The sequence below is a fragment of the Buteo buteo genome, chromosome 6 (assembly GCF_964188355.1).
Source record: "Buteo buteo chromosome 6, bButBut1.hap1.1, whole genome shotgun sequence".
In the NCBI taxonomy this organism is placed as follows: domain Eukaryota; kingdom Metazoa; phylum Chordata; class Aves; order Accipitriformes; family Accipitridae; genus Buteo; species Buteo buteo.
In genome coordinates this window covers 26,328,235-26,347,700 of record NC_134176.1, presented here as the reverse complement: position 1 = coordinate 26,347,700, position 19,466 = coordinate 26,328,235, and the positions used below count along the sequence as shown (strand labels likewise).

The 19,466-nt window shown below is 54.0% G+C and overlaps 1 protein-coding gene across 1 annotated transcript; it reads left to right on the top strand.

Moving 5' to 3' along the window:
- The first annotated feature begins 12,581 nt into the window (after window positions 1-12,581).
- Window positions 12,582-18,440, top strand: BATF (basic leucine zipper ATF-like transcription factor). The gene is made up of 3 exons (XM_075031089.1): window positions 12,582-13,112; window positions 14,925-15,029; window positions 17,800-18,440. Exons 1-3 carry the CDS (start codon window positions 13,047-13,049, stop codon window positions 18,004-18,006), a joined length of 378 nt encoding a protein of 125 aa, XP_074887190.1. The 5' UTR covers window positions 12,582-13,046; the 3' UTR covers window positions 18,007-18,440.
- The last annotated feature ends 1,026 nt before the right edge of the window (window positions 18,441-19,466 follow it).

Sequence of the window (19,466 nt, the reverse complement as noted above, 5' to 3'; positions counted from 1 at the left end):
TCTTGTCAGAGACGTGCGCCTGCTCGGCATCACTGGCGCTTCCCAGCCATTTCATCTGCAGGCCCCTCTCCTTGGAAGATACCTGAGGTGGCTTGACAACTGGGACCACCAGCTGTAAATCCCAGGGTGCCAGCAGCCCCCTCCAGCACACACCTGCTTCCTGTTTTGTGAGATCCACGTTCAGGTCATAACCCTTGTGCTCCTTCCCACACCCACCAATTCAGGCAGGACCTTTTCCCCAGGGCATGACGCCACATTTCTCCTGAAGCCTAGGCAGATGAGCCCCAGCACAGTTCCATTGCTCAGATGCCTGTCCTGGATCCCTGGTGTCCTTCACATACTACCCCCAGTTCCCTCTGTAAAGCCACTCTCACCTCATCTTCCCCAGGGCAAGGTAGGTGCCCCTTCATCACAAAGCACCGGGCCTGAGGCAGTGCAGGGGTGATGGGCTGGGGGTATAGCTATCGTAGGTTGGTGTGAGCACTCCACACTCCATGCCTGACTCCCTTCTCGCCGAACCCCTGGCAAGTGGCAGGGCCCGTGGGCAGCAGGAACCTGGTTTCCCTACAAGGGTCCCCAGTCTTGGCAGTTCCTCACCCTTCTCTCCTGAAACCAGCTCACCCCATTGTGCTCCCCAAAGCTTGGTCATGGCTCCCTTCCTTTCTTCCTCTTCTCACCCTCTCCCCACCCGCTTCCCCTGTCCTCCTGCAAGCACCAGCCCCTGTGTGCTGCCCTGGGGGCAAGGGCATCCAGCCCCCCTGGCCCTTGGCCAGTCATGGGCAAAGGATGCTTGGAGGCTGTTACTTTGCAGTTTTTTTATAGTACTCTTCTCACTTGGCGTTTGAAAAACTGCCTCCTCTGCCCTTCTTGGCAGAGGCTGAAGGCGATTCCGTGACAATGCGGTAAGTGGTATTAACTAACCTTTGCCAGTGACCTGCCTCTCTTGTTTCATTTTGAGCCAAGGGCAGCAGGTATTCATTTATCTTTGTCCTTATTGGTTCTTCTACTCAACTTGCTGGAAAACAAGCCCCAGAAATCCCCAGCCTTGATATTTACCAAGATACACAGAAACTGCTTTGATTACCATGGGTGCTAGATTGCGCTGAGCAGTGGTGGCACTGGTGCGGCCTAAGGCTGGGCAGCAGGACTGGAGCAGGGGAAAAGTCCTGTGCTGCCAGGATGATCACAGAGAAATGAGAAAACCCAATTGTCGCTTCCCTGAACCTGGAAACATCACCTGGCTCTCTGTGCCTTTGCGCACTGGTTGCCAGCGATTGGACCATGGGGAGAAGCCGGTGGGAGGCAGGCACCAGCTGTGGGAATGGGACCATGGGCATCCCCTGTCCCTCTGGAGGCACCGTGCTCCTGCTAGGCTTGGGAAACTGCCCCAGAGGGCAAAGCCAGGTGGGTTGCTTGTCGCTGGTTAAGGGCATGAGTCTCCCTGCACCGTGTGGCTGGTGGGATGGCTGGGGGCATCTCCCAACTGGGACATTGGGGCAGGCAGGGTGGGTGCTGCCAGAGGTGTAGCCAACCCCGCTGGCAGGGAGCTCACTGGCAGCCGCTCTGCCACCAACCATGTCCAAGGAAAAAAACCCTTTCCTGCAGCCAGGAGGTCTCCCTGGCTTTCGCTGGGCAGGGCCACCGGGAAGGGCTGGCACCCACGATAGCACGGCTGGGGTTTGCCTGTTCTCTGCGGCTGAGCCCCCCGGACCAGAGGCCCGGGAGCAGCTGCCGGCTCAGGCTGGCTCCCCCACTGCAACCAACTTTTAATTCCAGGCGCAGCTGATGCTTGCGATGCTCCCCCAAGCCTTGGTGCCTGCGGCAGCCTCGGTGGCTCTGCCTGCACACAGCTGGGTCTCCTGCCCAGCACAGGCACATTTTTTCAGCGCCTCACCCCACATGTGGGGAGAGGGTGGAGGAGGAGGAGCTGGGGCTGGCGGGGAGGCAGAGAGCAGCTTGCACAGACCAAAACTGGGCTTTGCAGCCCAGGCATCACCTGGGGCCGAGTTTGGGTCGGAGCTTGGCTGCAGATGCAGTGTGTGGTTGTGGGATGAGAGAGCTTAATGTCACTGAGCCTTTGAGTTTGTCTGTCAGGGCGTGCAAGAAGTTAATCCAAATTAGCAAAAGCGGTGGGCTAGTGTCATGGTATAAAACCCTCCACCAGATGCCCTGCTGCTGAGTTAAACTGGGTTACTTGGGTTTGGCTTTTTTAAGTGGAGTGACCAACTCAAGTAGACTCCAACCCAGGGGATGCATTTGGCAGAGCAGGCAGTGGGCTCTTTGTGAGCAAGGCCTGCCCAGGGTGGAGGGAGTGAGCCCAGTTGTACCAAGACTGCTTTAATTCTAAATAAGAGCATCTGCCAAGGGTTTTATTGCACTTCAGTCGCTTCCAAGTTTAATACAGCTTAGCCATTCTAACTGTTTCTGTGCAGACAGGCTCCCAGTTCCCCACTGGTAAAGCAATGGCTTTCCTCCCTCCAGCCCTGTGTCCAGCTGTCTGCATAGCAGGTGAGCGGGGTGCCCTGGCGCTTGGGGAAAGGTTAGCCCCTGGGGAGGAGGAAAAAACTCTTGTCACTCAAGGCAGGAGGTGGGTTACCATGAGTAGGACTGACAGCTCCACATCCCTGTTCAGCTCAAGGGACTCTGCTAGACAAAGGACCCCGTGTTAGCAAGCTGATGGGCTTTTCCAGCCCTGGCTCCCAGCACTGCAAGCTGGAGCTCCTAGGAAATACCAGCAAGAAGCCACTTCCAGAAGCCCATGTGGGTCTCAGCAAAAGCAGAGTTTGGGTCTGTGTGACAGCGAGGTTTCACTGCAGCCTGTCACGTCTCAGATGAAGCTTCAGGAACAGGATCCTTTGCCAGTAACCACCACCTTGTGCTGATATTATCTAGTTTCTGCAGAATGAACTTGCTGAGTTGTCATTTGTGGCATCATCAGGGGAAGTCCTGACTCCTGACGCTGCAGTTCCTGCCTCTGCTTTGCCATGGCCTCAGTTCCAGCAGCATCATCCAGGCTGGTTGGATTTGTTGGACACCTGCTTGTGCTGATATGGCCAGGGGTTGTCAGGAGGAAGTGGGCAGTCAGGCTTTGCCGCAGGCCCGTAAGCTCCCAAATCCAGTGGAGCCTTTAGGCAGGCTAACATGTAGTTTCTGGTTGAGGATAAAATGGCTACTGACAGCTCATTGCAAGGTGATGCTGAATGCCTGGTGACCAGACAGTTAGCAAGAGGGGGTTTGCACTAGACCTAATGTGTGGGTATCTGCAAGAGCCTCTCAGTACGTGGGCTACCGGCTTCTGCGACAGAGGCAAACTCCGTGGGTGCCAGGCAGAGTCACTGCTGCATTATGTAGACGTTTGCTGTGAGGCATCCCTTTTCTCCTCTGCAGACTTTCCCTGTAAGCAAAAAGTGGCCTGATTCATTCACCAGCTCCAGCCAGCAGGTGATGGATGAGTGGCTAAGCTAGTCAAGGTGCTGGAGCATGCTGGCACTGCGGTGTGACCAGGCAGGACAATGGCATCCCATGCTTCCAGCATAACAAGCTGGCAAAACCAAACTCACTGGTTCAAAGTCCCCCAGGTACAGGTGCAAGGTGTTTGCTGTGTCTGTGAGGGAGAGGTGCAGAGCTGACTTAAATGTGGCTGCAGGCACCCACTCTGCTGCTTATAGGACACCTACAGGTTGCTGCCCTATGTGCACAAGTTTTAGGAACAATGCAAGCTGCCAGTGTACCCTGCTGGGCTGCCCTCGTTCAGACAGCGTTTTGGGGCACGTTTCTTCACCTGATATAGCAACCCTTCGTCGTGGCTGCAAGGGCCAGGGCTGCTCGGTGGCTGGGTTCATACGCTGGGGTAGCAGCACCTCAGCATTTCTCCAAGCCACGCTCTGGAGCACGCCTAAGCACCAGCTGGTGCCTAGGTGGTTTAGATGAGAGTGCCAATGCGTTCAAGGCTGGGCTCCAAGTTCAGGGTAGAGCTACCTGGTGGGTCCCACTCACTATGCGGCAGTGAGGAAAGGAGGAAGACTGCATGAGAAATGGGATAAGAAGAGTATATCCATCCTTTATAACCGTAATGCCATCGTAGATGGCTGTGGGGAAGCTTTCTTGGGGTGCTGTGTTTGCTTCTGGTTGCCCTGCTGTGAAAGCAGGAGACATCCAAAGATGGGTGCTGACCTAAATTAGGCTGCAGGAAAATTTCCCTATGTGGAGACTAAAAGTCCCATTAGTTTAGAGCGGAAACTACTGAAATGCTGCATGATAGAGATGTGCAGAGCAATGCCTGGCTTAGAGATAAGTCTGTTCCTCTGCTCACCCCCTCACAAGATGTTCAAAGAAATGGAAAGACAACTCATTTCAAACTGGTAAATTGACACACTTTTCACAGAGCCAGCAAACTGTCTTGTGCAGGTGGACAAGATGCCCTATCGGCCAACAGTTTCAGAGGGCTCACAAGGGATCAGGTATTGAGATGAAAACCAAGGATACCTAAAACTCAAGTCAGAAAGTTTGGCTTAAAAAAGATAGAAGATGGCATGGTTCTCGGACACCTACTTTGGGCTTCAGGTAAAGAAGGGCGGGAAAGAGTTTCTGTCTCTTTTTCTGTGCCCTCTTTGAGGCCAGTGTTGGCAGTTGTTAGTGACAGCAGGAGGAGTGGCTCTTCAAGTCAGGGCCTTGCAGCAGCATTGCTGGCACGGCTTAGGGTGCAGCACTTCTCCCTCATCCCTCTTCCAAAGCACCATCAGGGATGAGGTGCCACCGAGAGCCTGCAGATCAGCTGTGTCTGGGCATAGGCGCCGGCAGCCACTGCCAAAGCCATAGGAAAATCAGCCATGCCCCAGAAGGATGGTTAAGGAGCACCTCTGTCATGCTGGGGCACCAAAATGCAAGAGTGGAAAGCACAGGATTGGTGGTCATCTGAAACTGCCCACTCCTTCCCTCTGCTGCTCTGAGCCCCCTGGGAGTCTTGTGGGGATTTGCAAGCCTTCTGAAATAGCCAGCACTAAGCAGGTCCTCCCTTGCGTCCAGGCGGTGAACCATGAGCCTCCCCCCTTGTCTTTCTCTCAAAAAGGTGTTGAGGAGTCCTGAGGCAGCCACAGGCTCTGGGGAACGAACCTTGTGCGGGGCAGGGGCTCAGCTCTGCCGCTGCCTCCCCCGGCAGCCTGCTCTGGGACGGGCTGTCTCCCGGAGAGCTGCCAGCAGGCGAGAGCTGTGCGTGCCAGCCGGCGGGTGCACCGGCGGGTGCCAATGCAGCGCCCAGGCAGATGGGGCTTATACGCATTTGTGTGTGTTTTGATAACTCTGCCAGCGTGGTACTGCTGATCAGCGCTGCTTGCACGGGCGCCAAGTGTACCTTCTGCACAGCTCCCCTGCCTTCTCCTTCACAGCCGCTCTGCTCCACGCTGCCTGTCCTCCCCCGTGCCGCCTCCGACACGCTGTACTCCAGCACTGCTTGGACGAGCACCATGCACGCCCCGGGCGCAAGCTCACTCTGTGTGTGCCCATCAGCACAGCTACTTGTGCTGAACGCCTCCTGCAATCACGCTGCGTGAGCTGAAGGGTTTGGGAAGCACTTGTTGCCACCAAAGGAGGTGGGGGGAAGGGAGCACCAGTGTATACAACCCCCCGAAGCCAAAAGTGAGGCAGATCCCATTGGGGTGGGAATACGGTACTAGCATGAGTGCTGTTCACAGTCATCTCCTGCTAAGATGGGTGTCTCAGGACAGTCTAGCTGCAAGAACATGCCCTAAATAAGCTGTACTCAATCCTTGGGAGGCTTGAACATGTTTTATGGTGATGGGTGGCGTTGAAGAACATTTTCCTCTGAATGGAGTCACGGAGCAGCCACGTAATATACTCCAGAGTCATGTATTAATTTAAGAGACAAGTAATGCGTTCACCCTCCACCCCCATGCCATGGAGCATGGCTGCAACCAATGCCCAGTGAGCATCAAATGCCCCGTCAGGCTGTGGTCATCCCCTGGGAGCAAAATTTTTGCTGCTTGGTTGCTGCAGTTGGATTTGCTGCAGTACTAGCAGAGACCAAAGGCTGGGTCCTGCTGCCACAGTAGCAGGGCTGGACAACCACACACCTCTCCTGCCCTTGTGCAGCCTGGAAATGCGCACGCTGGGCAGCACGAAGGAAGCTGGGGCTATGGCCCCTTACCAGCACGGGTAAGTCTACCCCTGGGTGGATCAGCCCTTCTGGTTAAACGGGTCACTGCCCTTCCTCTTTGGGCCTTCCCCATCATCACCGAACGAGACTGCCACCGAGATGAGTCAAACCGTCAGACAACATCTGCACCCTTTGCAGTCCCCGTCCATGCGCTTGGATAGTTCAACCGGTGGGCTCAGCCCAGGCAGCGGAAGCAAAGAAGCCCTGGTTGAGTGGGGGGGCGTCTGGCAGCTGAGCCTTTCAAGTGCCCCAAGCATGTACATATCCAGTGCGGCTGGGTGGTCTGGCCTGTTTCTGACCAGATCCCAACAGCTAGACGTGGCCTGTGAAGACAGCAGTGAGAGAAAGTTTGGCCTTAAATGGATGTACTCTCCAGGATTTGGGATCTGCTGACCTGGAGAGTCATATAAGTACGCATCTGAGTACTTGCTCATGAGCTGCTAAGTCCTTGCCAGGAACAGATCAGAGGTTGCTCAGCTAATTACCCAACTAGTCCATATGTACAGGACAGAAGGAGACAGTGGTTCATTTCTTCAATAGCCTGGGGTGAACTCTAATTATCTGTGCCTTGAGACTGAAGCTCCCCTATGTGTTGGAGGTCAGACCCTGACAATCTCCTGCCAACCCTTCAGCTGGGAGGCTCTGGCCAGGCTTGCTCTCCCCCTCCAGCAGGTTCAGAGACACCCCAGCTACCTGGAGCTCTATGTCCATTTCTGGAAAGCTAGCAGATTTGGTGTTTCCTTTCTATAGTTTCCTTCTTTTAAAACAGACATAAAAAGCATTACTAATGATGTTCAAAAAAAACCCATAAAAGTGGCAAAGCCAAGTACTGAAGAGCTAGAAATTGCCAGAAATGGGTTTGCCTGGGCAACCTAGCTTCAGCTGTCTCGTGCAAATGATCACTTCCTGCATTTTGCCCTGGATTGCTACCTCTTCAGCACCCAGGCTGGACCTCCGCCGGAGGGAACAATGAACTGGTCAGCTAGGCTGCCTCCTTTCTTAGCAGGGCTGGCAAACTCCTATCCAGTTGGTGAAGCAAGGGACTGCACAAAGAAAGGAGGGTCTCCTGGACAGACACTTGGTACCTCCCTGGAGAGCTGAGTCTGCCCCTGCCTCGAAGTTACTCTGTGAGTCAGTAAGCCGCATAAGCAAGAGCTTTCACAGGAGCAGCCCTGTCTTCCTGGTTTGCTGGAGCTGATTTACAGAAGTGCTAAAGGTTTGCAGCTGCAGTCACAGACATCAGGAGCTGGGGTTTGGTTAAATGAAGTGCTATATAGAGCCAAAACCACTGAAAAATTAGATCCTAGTTAGTTCAAACTGTGTGTCCAAAATGAATGAGTACTTATGACCTAAATCTCTCTTTCTCTCTTGTTTTGCAACTGTTAAATAGGGATAACTCCACCCCCACACCTGAAAAGGTGGCTGAGAAAACGGATTCATTAATAGTCCTGAAGCAAGCACTCAGTGCTGAGGTGATGAGCACTAGAAAGAGTCTGTGAAGACATGGAAAAGCAGGATGTTGGAGCAGGCTCTGACCACAGGACAGCGATGAAGGTAATGCAGCCATCCGAGGGAAGAAACCTTTGTGGATCATGCAGTTATAGAGCACAACATGTTACGTGGCATGAGGGTGTAAATGCAGCGTGCTTAAGGGAGCTAATTCTAGGATTTCCATGCTTTTGTCTGCTTGGCTTACAGCCCTTGCCATTTATCAGACATTCGGGGTGTAAAGTACCCGTTTCCTGTATACTGGCAGGTTGTGCCTAGTAAGGACTGAAAATGTTCATGTGATGGGCATTTGCTCTCTGCTAGGTGGGATGAATTTGGTGGGATTACGCTTGAGCTCACCTGCCACAACCTCACTCTCACACTCACTCAGCTCAGTGGAGATGAAATAGCCCTGGTGATGGAGAGAAGCCATCCTGCCCACTTCGCAGACGGGTCCAATATGTGCTGATAGAGTGGACAAGGCAGAAGCTTGTCTGGTAGAGAGCAAGAACTTTTGTTCAACACCACCATTCGCTTAACATCTCTTATCAGCACCAAATTCCACACAAAAATCTTCAAACTCATGTGGGGAATGATAAGCAAATTGTTGCAATTGTCCAAATATTGTAAGAAATTATTTGCATAAAATGCTACATGCGAAGCAGAAACAAACTTGGTGGTTTACTGGAGGCTGAAGTTGGTGGCTGCTCTAGGTTGGATTTTTAAATAGCACTATGCACTGAATGGTCATGCAAACAAGACGGGTGAGATGCAGTTTTGAATGTTGCTGCCATAAGCCTGCAGAAGGTGAGAGTGCTAGAGCAGCAGATTTACAAGGAAACTCTAGCAACCACCTGTGCTGAGGAAGCTGTTTGCACAGGTGGGACGTAGGGACTTTTCTGGGCTTTGGGGGCAAAGGGACTGGCTGCAGTTAAGGTTGAGAAATGTCCCATGTGCTCTCTGGGCTCTGAGGAGCCCATCTTAGTAGCTTTTTTTTTTTTTTCCTTTTCCTTATTTAAACCCTGGGAACATAACTCTAACCCATCCTACAGAAGCAGGATTCTATCTGGTCCCTTTCTGACAGAGATTTGTTCCCAGCCACTTCAGATAAAGGGGCCTGAATAACTTTCCTGAACTTTCTATCCCAAGGTCTTCCTAACCTTATCCTGCTTTGAACCTCAGACCTGAACCTTTCCTGCTGCAGCTAGAGCCAGGTGCTTTTTGCCCTGTGCTGGCTGCACAGCAAACAGCTGACCACCCTTTCCATTACAACATATCAAAGACTGGTCCTTCCTCCCCACCCACTTCCCGCCCCCAAGACTTCTCTTTTCTAGGCTAAATGGACACAACTGCTTCACTCCTTTCTTTTAGCGCAAGATTCCTCTGTATTTATCCTCTGTATTGTTTTCTTCTAGACTTTTCCACTTCTGGACCTTTGACTCTGAATGGGTCCTGGTGCTGCACAGGCAGTGCAGGGGAGTCATCTCCTCTGCCTTGCACCCAGCACCCCTGGCCAATACCTGGCCTCTTTGTGACACCTCCGCGCTGCTGGTGAAGCTTCAGTTTATGATGCTCTACAACCCCCAGATCTTTCCCTGCCATTCTGCTGCCCAGTCGGTTATTCCCCAGTTCTTCTACCTACATCTTGCTTCGCTTTACATTTGCATTTGTTCTTGCTGAACTGCATCTTGCTGCTTTCAAACTGTTTCTCTAGCAGTCGAGATCACACTAAGCCCAGCCTCCAGAGTCCCTGCAGCCACTCTGTCCTGGAAAGAACCAGACTCCCTTCAGCAGTGCCTGCTGTTATTCAGAAGAGACAAACGCAGAACTGGATGGCCTCATCCTTCCCCTAAAAACCTCTGGAAAATATCTCTGCTCTGTCAAGCTGCCGGTGTGGCAGTAACCTAACACTTGTGAGTTTATCCAGTGCCACTGATGGTGATTTCAAAGCTACTGTGATTAAGATCAAGAAACCTAAAGGATCCCAGAGAGAAAGTCATTATTCATGGTGTAAATTTAGTCACCTAAATCAACCAGAGAGATTAGGAGGCTGGCTCCTGAGAATCTCCCTGATAGGAGGGGAGAGGGAGAGCCTGGGGAGGGACAGCAGGATATCAGGTCCCCACGTTGTGCCTGCAGCAGGTGCCCAGGGCAGCACCTGGAGAGCTGTGAGCAGATGCTGGTGGAGCCACACTGGTGGCTTCTGCTGCTCTGGGTCAGGGGATCACAGATCTCTCTGGAGGAATGGCACAGGCTACTGCTTGCGAGGAGGCAAGATGGGTCCTGCCCAGCTCAGGGGGGAGCCGTGAAGGTTCTGCCCACTTTCCTGCCAGGAGACGCTGTCTCATTTACAGCACACTTATTCATTGCTCATAAGTGACTGGAATTCATTAGCAGTGTAGCCAGCTTGAGGGTGAGGAGTGTGTTTGGGCAAGGAGGGAAGAGGGATGCTCTCTTACTCCCGCTCAGCAAGACCAAGTGTCCAAACCCTCTTCCGCAATGTCGCTCTCTCCTGAGATTTCTCCATCAGCTGTTAATAAAAGCCCAGCTCTGGGCAAACCAGGGTGTAGCTCAAAACTTTCCTCCTGTGGATCAAAGAATAGCCTTTGCCATAGCCACGCTCTGGCCAGTTTTGCACTGACCATCCACCTCCTGACAGGACACCCGGTTTCCCTGCACCACCTCCTGCCAACACACCCGCTGCCTTCCCAATCACCTCCCTTCAACCGCCAGCCTCGCTAGATACAAAAGGAGAGAATTCAGCTTATTTACTCAATAATGGAACAAGCATATTTTTCCCTGAGGAAGGAGCTCCCTCCATCCTGCCCTGAGCAACAGCAGCCTGTAAAAGCAGGTCAGGTCAGGTGGTGTCTGAGACCTGCTTGCCAGCAGAGGAGCGTGGGTTTCCTCGGGAGAGCGGGAAATCCAGAGGTGTGCTTCCTGGAAAGGAAGTGCCACACAGGGTTGCAGAGTTCAGAGGAAGTGTAGCGATGCAGTGAGCAAATGGATGCTTCGATGGTTGTGCCGCTAGCTGGTGCCTTGGGAGGCCTGAACTCAACACCCCGCGAGCCCCTCGTCTCGCTGGTGCCTTCGGCGGCTCCATTCCCAGAGCCGGCCGTGCCAGAGGAGCCCTGCCTGCTACAGCGGGGCTGCGCTGCCAGGAGACGGCGTCCCTCAGGGTGGCTCATGCTGAGCAAGAAAACTCTCGTAGCCACGTTCAAAAGTGTGGGGGATCCTAGCATTTCCCTACAGCACACTGGGAGAAAAAAATACATTCAAGGCTGTGAAATGTTCAGATCATAGGGCCAAGGGTAGTGCACCAGTGCTACAGGATGTTTCTGAAGAGGGAAATAGGCCAAAACAGAGCAGTTTTTCTACTGGATCGAGGCCAGGCAATTTCCTGGAGCCACCCAGTCCATAGCCAGCCCCACGTGGTTCTTGCTTTCGGACATGTTTGCCCCTGTGTTGGCTCCATGAGTGGCAGGGCTGGGAAGAAATGCCAGCAATGCCCACGCAAGTCTGCACTGTGCTCCAAGCGCGTGCTCCTCTACGCATGTTCTTTCTGTGCTGCAGTAAGGCTGCAAACCCAAAGCTGCCAATACTTTTGCCCTAATGACAACGGCCTCTCAAGTGCCCTTGCTGATGCCCTGTGGCTGAGGCTTGCTCGATGCTCCTGCTAGAGGCAGGAAAAACTCAACCAGAATACCAATATGCAATGAAAACCAGTAAGTGGGAACTGGGAATTGCTGCTTTCCACAGGAGTGGGTTACTGTGGGTGGGTTCATGCCTGTTTCTGTATCTGCTTCTCACAGCACATGCGAGAACTTAGCTGCTCCAAAGATGTGTGCTCCTGCCTGTGGATGGAGAGCCTGTTGGCATGTGGTCCTGGTTCATCCTGCTGGCTCTGGTGACTTGAGCAGATCAGAAAGCAAATCACTCCTGCTTTGGCACTCCCTGCTCCTGCACTGTCACCTCTAGAGCTGCTAGCACGGGTACTCTGAAGGTACTCCTCAAGCCCTGCTGCCCCAGGAGCTGCTTGCACTTCTTCAATCTACTGAGGCTCGTACTAAGGATGGAAGTAGTCCCACACAGCACAGACCAGGGGAGAAACAAGGGGATGCAAAGCAGCTTTCCTTTGCGGCCGTCTGCATGGGCCATGCCCAGGTTGGGTGCTGGCAGAGGGAGAGTAGCAAGGAAACAACCTCCAATGTGCCATAATGCTTCTGTCTCCCCATAGTCCTATCCCATGTCATCTACTGCCAGCTGTGGTGAGGGGGCTAGAGGGGAGCAGGCAGGGAGTCAAGACCCCTGTGTGACAGTCTCACATCCCCTGGGGTGTAGCCAAGCTCACACCATGGTGTGGAGTGAGAATTAGGTCTAAGGTTTAGCTTCTGGGTCCATAGACCATTACGTTTACAGCACTTTAATTTGCGTGCCAGGGTTGATGTTCCCCTTACGGGCCCGGCCCGTGGTGAGGTACTAATGAGCATTTTAAAGCGCTAAAGAGCTTTGCCTTATAGAAAATACCAGTCCTACCAAAACCAGTCCAAAAGTTCTACAATCCCAAACCTTTCTTAGGTGGGGCTGGTGCTTCATCGTACACATGGGAGCCATCTGCACAAAGAGAATTTACGTGGCACCTGTTGAGGATAGCCGTCCCCTCCCCAGGTCCCACGTCAGTGGTGTCGGGGGCAGCAGGAGGGGGTAGGTGTGTTGTGGGGAGGTGGGTGGCTGCCTGGGAATTTCCCTGGCTGGGCTGGGGTGGTGGAGGCTGCCCGGGTCTGGACCAAGCCCCTGCCCATGCAGGGCTGGCACGGTGCGTGGTGCCCCTGGAATTTCTGGGGCTCCCAGCAGCACCTCCTCCGCACTGCCCTCCTTTGAGGGTCCAAGTTTCGCAGCCAGAGCCGGGGCTTTTCTTCCTTTCCATCTCTGCTGTTTGTCTCAGAGAAAACCTATCTCACTGTTTTTCAACCGCCTGAAGGTGTTTTTCGGGGGTTTTTCAGGCTATTTTGAAGCTCATTTTTCCCAGATGTGCTTTTTTTTTCTTCTTCTTTTTTTCTTTTTTCTTCTTCTGTAACTTTTCTTCTTCGCCTTAAAGTTTCCGGCCACGTGACTTTCAGCTTACATCCCCGAGGTTCTGAGAAACCACAGGAGGCCGAGACCTAAAGGGAAGGTGCAGAGGCTCCGAGAGGAGAGGCAGAGAAAGTGGCAGAGCGCAGGGCAGGAGGACAGCGTGCCTCCAGGACGGGCGAGAGCCGGGAAGTCGAGGGCCATCTCAGGGGGGACAGAGGAGGGCAGGGGAGAGGGAAGGGAAGCGAGACAGAAGGCAAGCACACCAAGAGCACAAAGGAAGCTGAAGAGGCCCTGGGAGCCAGAGACGGGAGCCATGCCCCACAGCTCCGACAGCAGCGACTCCAGCAGCTTCAGCCAGTCTCCCCCTCCCAGCAAGCAGGTAAAGTGGGGACCCCCGCTCTCCCCAGCTGGAGAGTCCTTCACGGTGGGCCACGGGTAGGCAGGAGGAAGGGTGGCATCCACCGCTGGTGTTTTCACAGTGCAGTATGGCGGGGCTTTCTAGGAACGGCTGTGGGGAGAGGGATGCGGGGCTGAGCCAAGAGCCTTGGCAGAAGCGCCGGCCACCAGGCTGGGTACGGGTGGAGAGAGGAAGCCTGGTTACCTGGCGCTATGCCAGGAGCTACCGGGGGGCCGGGACCCCCTGGACACTGTGGGCCCTGCGATACACGCCAGGCAGGCAGCAGGCAGGAAGCTTTGGTGTGAGAGTCGGTGCTCTGGCGAGGAGCCTGAGTGTGCACCTCGTCGCCGTGGACCGGGACGGCTAAGAGGCAGCCTGCCTGCTTCCTGCTGCCGCGGACAGCACTCAGGACCCTCAAAAGCTCTGCCACTTTGGGTCTGCTTTCTTTTCTGGTCAGCCTCAGAGGTTTTTCGTCTCAGTAATGCTTGACGGAGGGATTTGGGTTTGTCGCACGGGGTACCTTAATGGTAGGTCTTTTGCTGGCAGATACCGATACGAGTCCAAGGTATTTCCACTGCCTTTTCTGGCTAAGCTTTATTATGTCTGTCATTTGCCATTTCTCTAGGGCTGGCAACAACAGCAAGTACCTGAGATTTTGCTCAGAAATCTTGGGGATGATCAGGCCCCATGATTTTGGGCTTGCACCCAGGGGCGGGGTGGCATCCTGGTAGAGAAGGGGATAAAGCACAGAGGTTGCCAAAACATAGGGACTGGACTTGGTGCAGGACTTGGGATGTGCTGTATCTGAGACATTTGTAGGGTACTGAAGGCAAGGATAAACGGTTAAGTTCAAAGAAAAGATCTTGGGCGGGGTGGAGGGGGGAGAGGATGTGGACAGACTGATGGGCTGGGAAGATAACTTTTGTGGCTGAGTTTTGTAGTCCTGTGGAGAAGCGGTGGTGTGAATGTTAGAGAGCCTACAAAAGAGGCAGTGCAATATGAAAATAGAAGATGAAAGAGTCTGTGTGACGGTTTCAACTGTCAGAAGGGAGCAGCAGGACCAGATCTCGGCAGAGAACAGTTGCTGCATGAAGCTGGAGACCTCTGCTCTCCCCTGCCCAAGGGGCTTGGGAGTGTTGCAGTCAGCATTGCAAGCTTTGCTACCACGGGACTCCAGAAAAAAGCAAGCACAGAGATCAGAGAGCTGGAGCAAATGAGATCTGGGGAAAAACGAAAAGCTCTGAGTTTGTCTAGTTAAACAAAGCAGGGGCCACATTGCACCGTAAGGGTCTGCAACAAATAAAGCCTGAGAGAGAAGGGTGATGGAGAGGCGGTGGGACCTACAGGAATGAGAGGAGGAAAACACGGGCTGAATCTCTGGAAAGATGGTTTAGCCAAGGACCTGGAATATCTGCTGTGCCATATCCCCACAAAGAGATGGGGAAGGGAAAGGTTTTCTGTACAAGGGATTCAGATTGTCTGTGTTCCAGAGAGAGGTCCTTACTCTGGCTCCTCAAGCCATATCCCAGACCTGTGTCTTGGTGCAGGGATAGTGGTCGTTTCCCAGCTGTGCCAGGACACCCAAGGGTATCAGACTTGCCCCTCCTGGCAACGGGGATGTAAAAAGCATCACACATCCCTGGGGTATGGCTTTATGCCGGTGCTGAGGGTGTGTATGCCATGTCCTGTGCTTCAGTGATGTTATATCTGCCTTGTCCCGTTCCCACCTACTGCCCTGCAGTAGCAGGGCAAGGGAGGGGATGACCTAGTCATTTCCATGCCTTGTTTCCCTAGGACTCTTCTGATGACATGAGGAAAGTCCAAAGGAGGGAGAAGAATCGCATCGCTGCCCAGAAGAGCCGCCTGAGGCAGACCCAGAAAGCAGACACGCTGCACTTGGTGAGAACTCCCACCCTTCCCGTCCCCAGCGCTGAGGGCTCACACAGGGGACAACGTGCTTTTCCTCTGGGGACTCAGAGCGGAGGTGCTCAGTTGAGGCAGGACAGGAAAAGCGAGGCCAGGGCAGGATGTAGGTGACAGCACTCGCAGCAAGAGCACATAGCCCAGGATGACTGCCACTGAAGCACTTAGTTTTGTAGCTAGTTTTGAATCCATCTTTATCTCTCAGTCTGATATTACTGATTTCCTTTCCCAACCTCTTCCGACTGGCTCAGTCAGAAGCTCTTTGAAAGCACAGGCTCACCTGGGCTGGGTCTCCCCAGGTTTGTTCTTCATGCCATCATTTATGCAGCAGTGCAACAGTGTACAAGGATGCTTTTCTGAGATGGTAGTGCTTTGTATTCATTGCTATGGATGATAGTGCAATATGGAGCTGAAAGGGCCATCTCCTCTGGTCTGTTCCCTGAGACACCACACAGCATAGATAAATAAATATTAATAATTTTCTAATATTTTTAAATGTCTCCCTGGTAGCGCTTGTATCTCTCTCTACATCTGAACACTGTGCAGTACCCGGAGGCTTTTCCTGTTGTTTAGCATGGATTTTCCCTCCTCTGGTTTCACCCTGCTGTCCCACTCTCCCTCTGTGGCACTGTGGGCACTCCTGTGGCTCTTCCCAGTGTGAAGAATCAGGTGTCTTCTTTTCAGGAGGGATGGTCACTTCTGGCTGTGTGTTTGGGCAGGAGTGTGTGGTCAGTGTTGAAGCACAGGGGCTGGGCTCCTTTGCATTTTACACGTTGGTAAGTGCAGTCTGTCTCGTGTTTTGGGCCACTGGCGGGCAGGGTGCAGAACATGCAGCCTGCAATGGGCAGAGATCATCTTTATCCCTGTGCTGGGCTTGGCTGCCCTTTGAAAAGTGGTGGTTGGGCTTATGTTCTAAAAACCATCCTTTAACTTAGTGGTCTTCATATTCCCCCAGATCCCCATTTTTGGGAAGAATTCTGGAGAAGCCGGTCCTGAACCTTCCTCCTTACATAGTGCCCTCAGTCCATGGTTGGAGCTGGGTCTAAGACAGAGATTTCACTCTTTTCCCAGTAGCTGATGATCCTTATAGAGCTGACATGGCTCTAGGCTGATTGCATTACATCTGTCAGCAGTGATTGCTCTGGGCGACTGTGCCTGAGAGGGGTGAAGAGATACCCTTTCCTTGGGATTACTGCTCTCTCCAGGGTAATCCTAGAGATGGATATGGGCTCTGATCCTCCCCCAGGAAGATCCTGCGTAGCTGTGCACCAGGAAGAATTGGGCTGCTCTTCTCAGAGCGGATGACAAACCACTTGCTTATGAGATTACTACTGCTCAGCCAGCATTGATAGCACACACTCCTTGCCTTCCCATGGGGATGGGAGCAGGGGGCCTAAGCCCAGTTTGGTTCAGACAGAGAAGATCCTGGCATGCAGCTGGAGAAATGGGGGGAGGCAAGTAGGGGACGGATGGTGAATTTTTGCTAATGTTTTTCCAGTTCCTGGCGGACAGTGACTCCCTGCTGCTCCTGGGTTCATTCCCCCAGTGCTCTTTGCCTTTGGCCTGCTCTGCATCAGGGACTTTGCTTCTCTGATGTGGTTCTGCCCAGAAGAGCATGGCTCAGCTTGAGCTGTGGTGGTATGAAAGGAGCCAGCAGCTCCATCTGCCCCAGGGCTTTATAGCTTGTGTTTTGAGGGGAATGAGTCATGGGGAGGCTGGGGCTCCCGCCCCGGGGGGGTGATTCCCGTCAGCTCCGGAGTTTGATGTCAGTCATGACTTCCAAAGCATTTAGTCACGCCTGAGAGATGCCCGTTTGCTGTGCGAGCTCCTCCAGTGCCAGCCGCTCTAACTGCTGGGTGTGTTTCAACCTGTGCGCAGAGGGCTGGCACTGTCAGAAGTCAGCGCCGCACCGGAGGGGCCAGTGAAGGGGTGACAGGTTCGCTTCGCTGAGGTGGTGGTGCAGCTTTCCAGGGCCTCAGAGCACTGGGTCCCACTTTAGCTGTCTCGGCTAAGTTTGCAGAGCCTGCCGCCATGTCCTCCCTCCCTCCTCTGGTCCTGCCCAGGCTGCTGGCTCCATGGTCGGCCAGTGCCTGGGATGCTCCAGCCTGGAGTTGGCTGCACTTTGGCAGCAGTAGAGGGAGCAAAAGCTGCGGTGCTCTCTGGATCGTGGAGACGAGGCTGAGCATCGTTATTAACCCCTTTGTTGTTATTCTCATTAATAACACTATTAATTCAGCTCTTCTGAGGCCTCGGTTTCTCTTTTCTTCTGACTCAAGCGTCTCCCCCTCCTCCCCACCGTGCCGCTGGTTTCCCCGGCTGCTAGCAGGAAGCAGTGAGTCTTTTCTTTCCAGGGCAATGACAGGTTTCCTGTGGCAGGTGGTTTTCTGCTTAAAGACGGCGGTTATTCAGCGCGCCCTCCCCCTGGCCGGGTGGCCCGGGAAGCGGCCCGGGCGGCGTGCGTGTGCGTGAGAGGGAGCGAGAAAGCCTGGGCGGGAGCACGCCACAGTCACTTCTCGTAAGCCGGGGCTGGGGAGCGGTGGCTGGGGCCACCGGCATCGCACCCGCGCCCAGCCCGGCCGGCTGGGGGAGGGGGGTTTGCCCAGGCGCGGCTCTGCCGAATTTACCGGAAACATGTCATTCTGGAAACTCTGCGGGGCAGAGAGGCGCGGGACCGCGACCCCCGCCGTCCCCAGCTCATCTCTGAGGCTCCCGCGCTGAGGAAGCCCCTGTGGTTTTGTCTCCTCAGGAGAGCGAAGACTTGGAGAGGCAGAACGCTGCCCTGCGCCGGGAGATCAAGCAGCTGACGGAGGAGATGAAGCACTTCGCCTCGATGCTGAGTTCCCACGAACCGCTCTGCTCCATCCTGACGTCCCCTCCACCGCCTCCAGAAGTGCTGTACGCCACACACTCCTTCCACCAGCCCCACATCAGCTCCCCACGCTTCCAGCACTGAGCCAGCCAGCGGAACGGCAGCCTGCCGGCTCCACTGATGGCAAGAAGCAACTTCGTGGGGCTCGCTTTTCCATCCGAGGGAGAGGGACGGACAGGCGGACGGACACCCCTTCTCAAAGCGTGTACTCTGAGTGACTTGCCTAAGACTTGCTCCCTGTGCAGAAATGGGAGAGCCACCAGGAGGCATCTTTGGGCAGTTTCCAGCTTGGATCCTGGGAAGAGGAGGCATTCACAAAAGGGCGCCAACCCCCTTCCCTGGTGCTTGTTTGGCAACGTTCGCAGGAGCGCGCGGCACCAGCAGCCTCCATGCAAGCGGCTGGCTGCGGCGCGCAACAGCCGGAGCTCCAGGGAGAGGAACGGGGGCATGGCAGAGGGGAAGGTTGGGGGCCACAGAGTACCAGGGCAAAACGGGTTTATTTTTGTAAAATAAAGATTGAAAATGCTTAACTCTTTGTTTCCAAAATAGGACGCAGGCCACTCCTAAGGCCCGGCATGACACAGTGAGGATGCCGGCAGCAGGAGAACAGCCCTGCGTGTGCTGGTGTCTAATCCAGGGCCAGCAGCTGGACCCCCACATTTAGAAGGGGGGCCCATGTACATGGGCTGGGCAGGCTGAGGAGCAATGGTTTGTGGGGTGATGGGGTCCTTGGGGGAGATGGGTCCCTTCTTGCTGCAGGGCTGGATCTGGCTAATGAGTCTGACGTGCCCTGTAGGATCACAGCTCTCTTCCCCGCTGTGAAGGGGAATTGCATTGGCACCCCTCTGTGCAGCTCTGCCCCCTGCCCCGAGGGGGATGCTGACAGGTGGGGAGGATGGTGGCTATTCCAGCTGGGTAGCTGGGTTTCTGCATACAGGACATGCAGAATACATCTATGGGCAGCAAAAATCTAATCACATTCACAAAAAAGCAGCAGGAGCAATTTCAGTGTGTCTTACACCACCCCCCTCTGCTAGATCTCACACCACTAGGCTTCACTCCGTCCATTGGTGCAACAACCAGAGCTGCTGGTTCCCTGCGCAGGCCTTGCTTTCAGCCACCCAGGCTGCAAAGGCCCTTCCCAAACTGCTTTTATTTGGGATTTGGCCCTTTAAGCCTGGAGAGACGACCGGCTGCAGCTCTAGAGGAGCTTGTTTTTACAGGCTCTGCTTCTGTTCCTTCAGCTTCTGGTGGGTTTGCTCCTGGATTTTTCACTTGCTGTTCCTTAGGGCTCTGATGCTCCCATGCTTCCTGGGTTACACAGAACCAGAGAAAAAAAGCTACAGCTACCTCGCTTGGGGTTTGTTGTGCAGGGCATCACAGGCTCATGCTCCTCAGTGGAGGATGCAACAGAGCCTCAGCAAAGCTTGCATTGACTTAAAACACAGTATTGCCTACAATAACGAGAAATCTCCATCATTGCTGTGACCTTTGTGTTTTCTCATGGCTGTAAAATGCTAAGCTTGGTTTTAGCTGCAGATGGA

Excerpts from the sequence above, each read along its gene's own strand:
- BATF (XM_075031089.1), top strand. The coding sequence starts at position 13,047 with ATGCCCCACAGCTCCGACAGCAGCGACTCCAGCAGCTTCAGCCAGTCT. Across the intron at positions 13,113-14,924 it reads CTCCCCCTCCCAGCAAGCAG|GACTCTTCTGATGACATGAG; the intron begins GTAAAGTGGGGA and ends TTGTTTCCCTAG. Across the intron at positions 15,030-17,799 it reads AAGCAGACACGCTGCACTTG|GAGAGCGAAGACTTGGAGAG; the intron begins GTGAGAACTCCC and ends TTGTCTCCTCAG.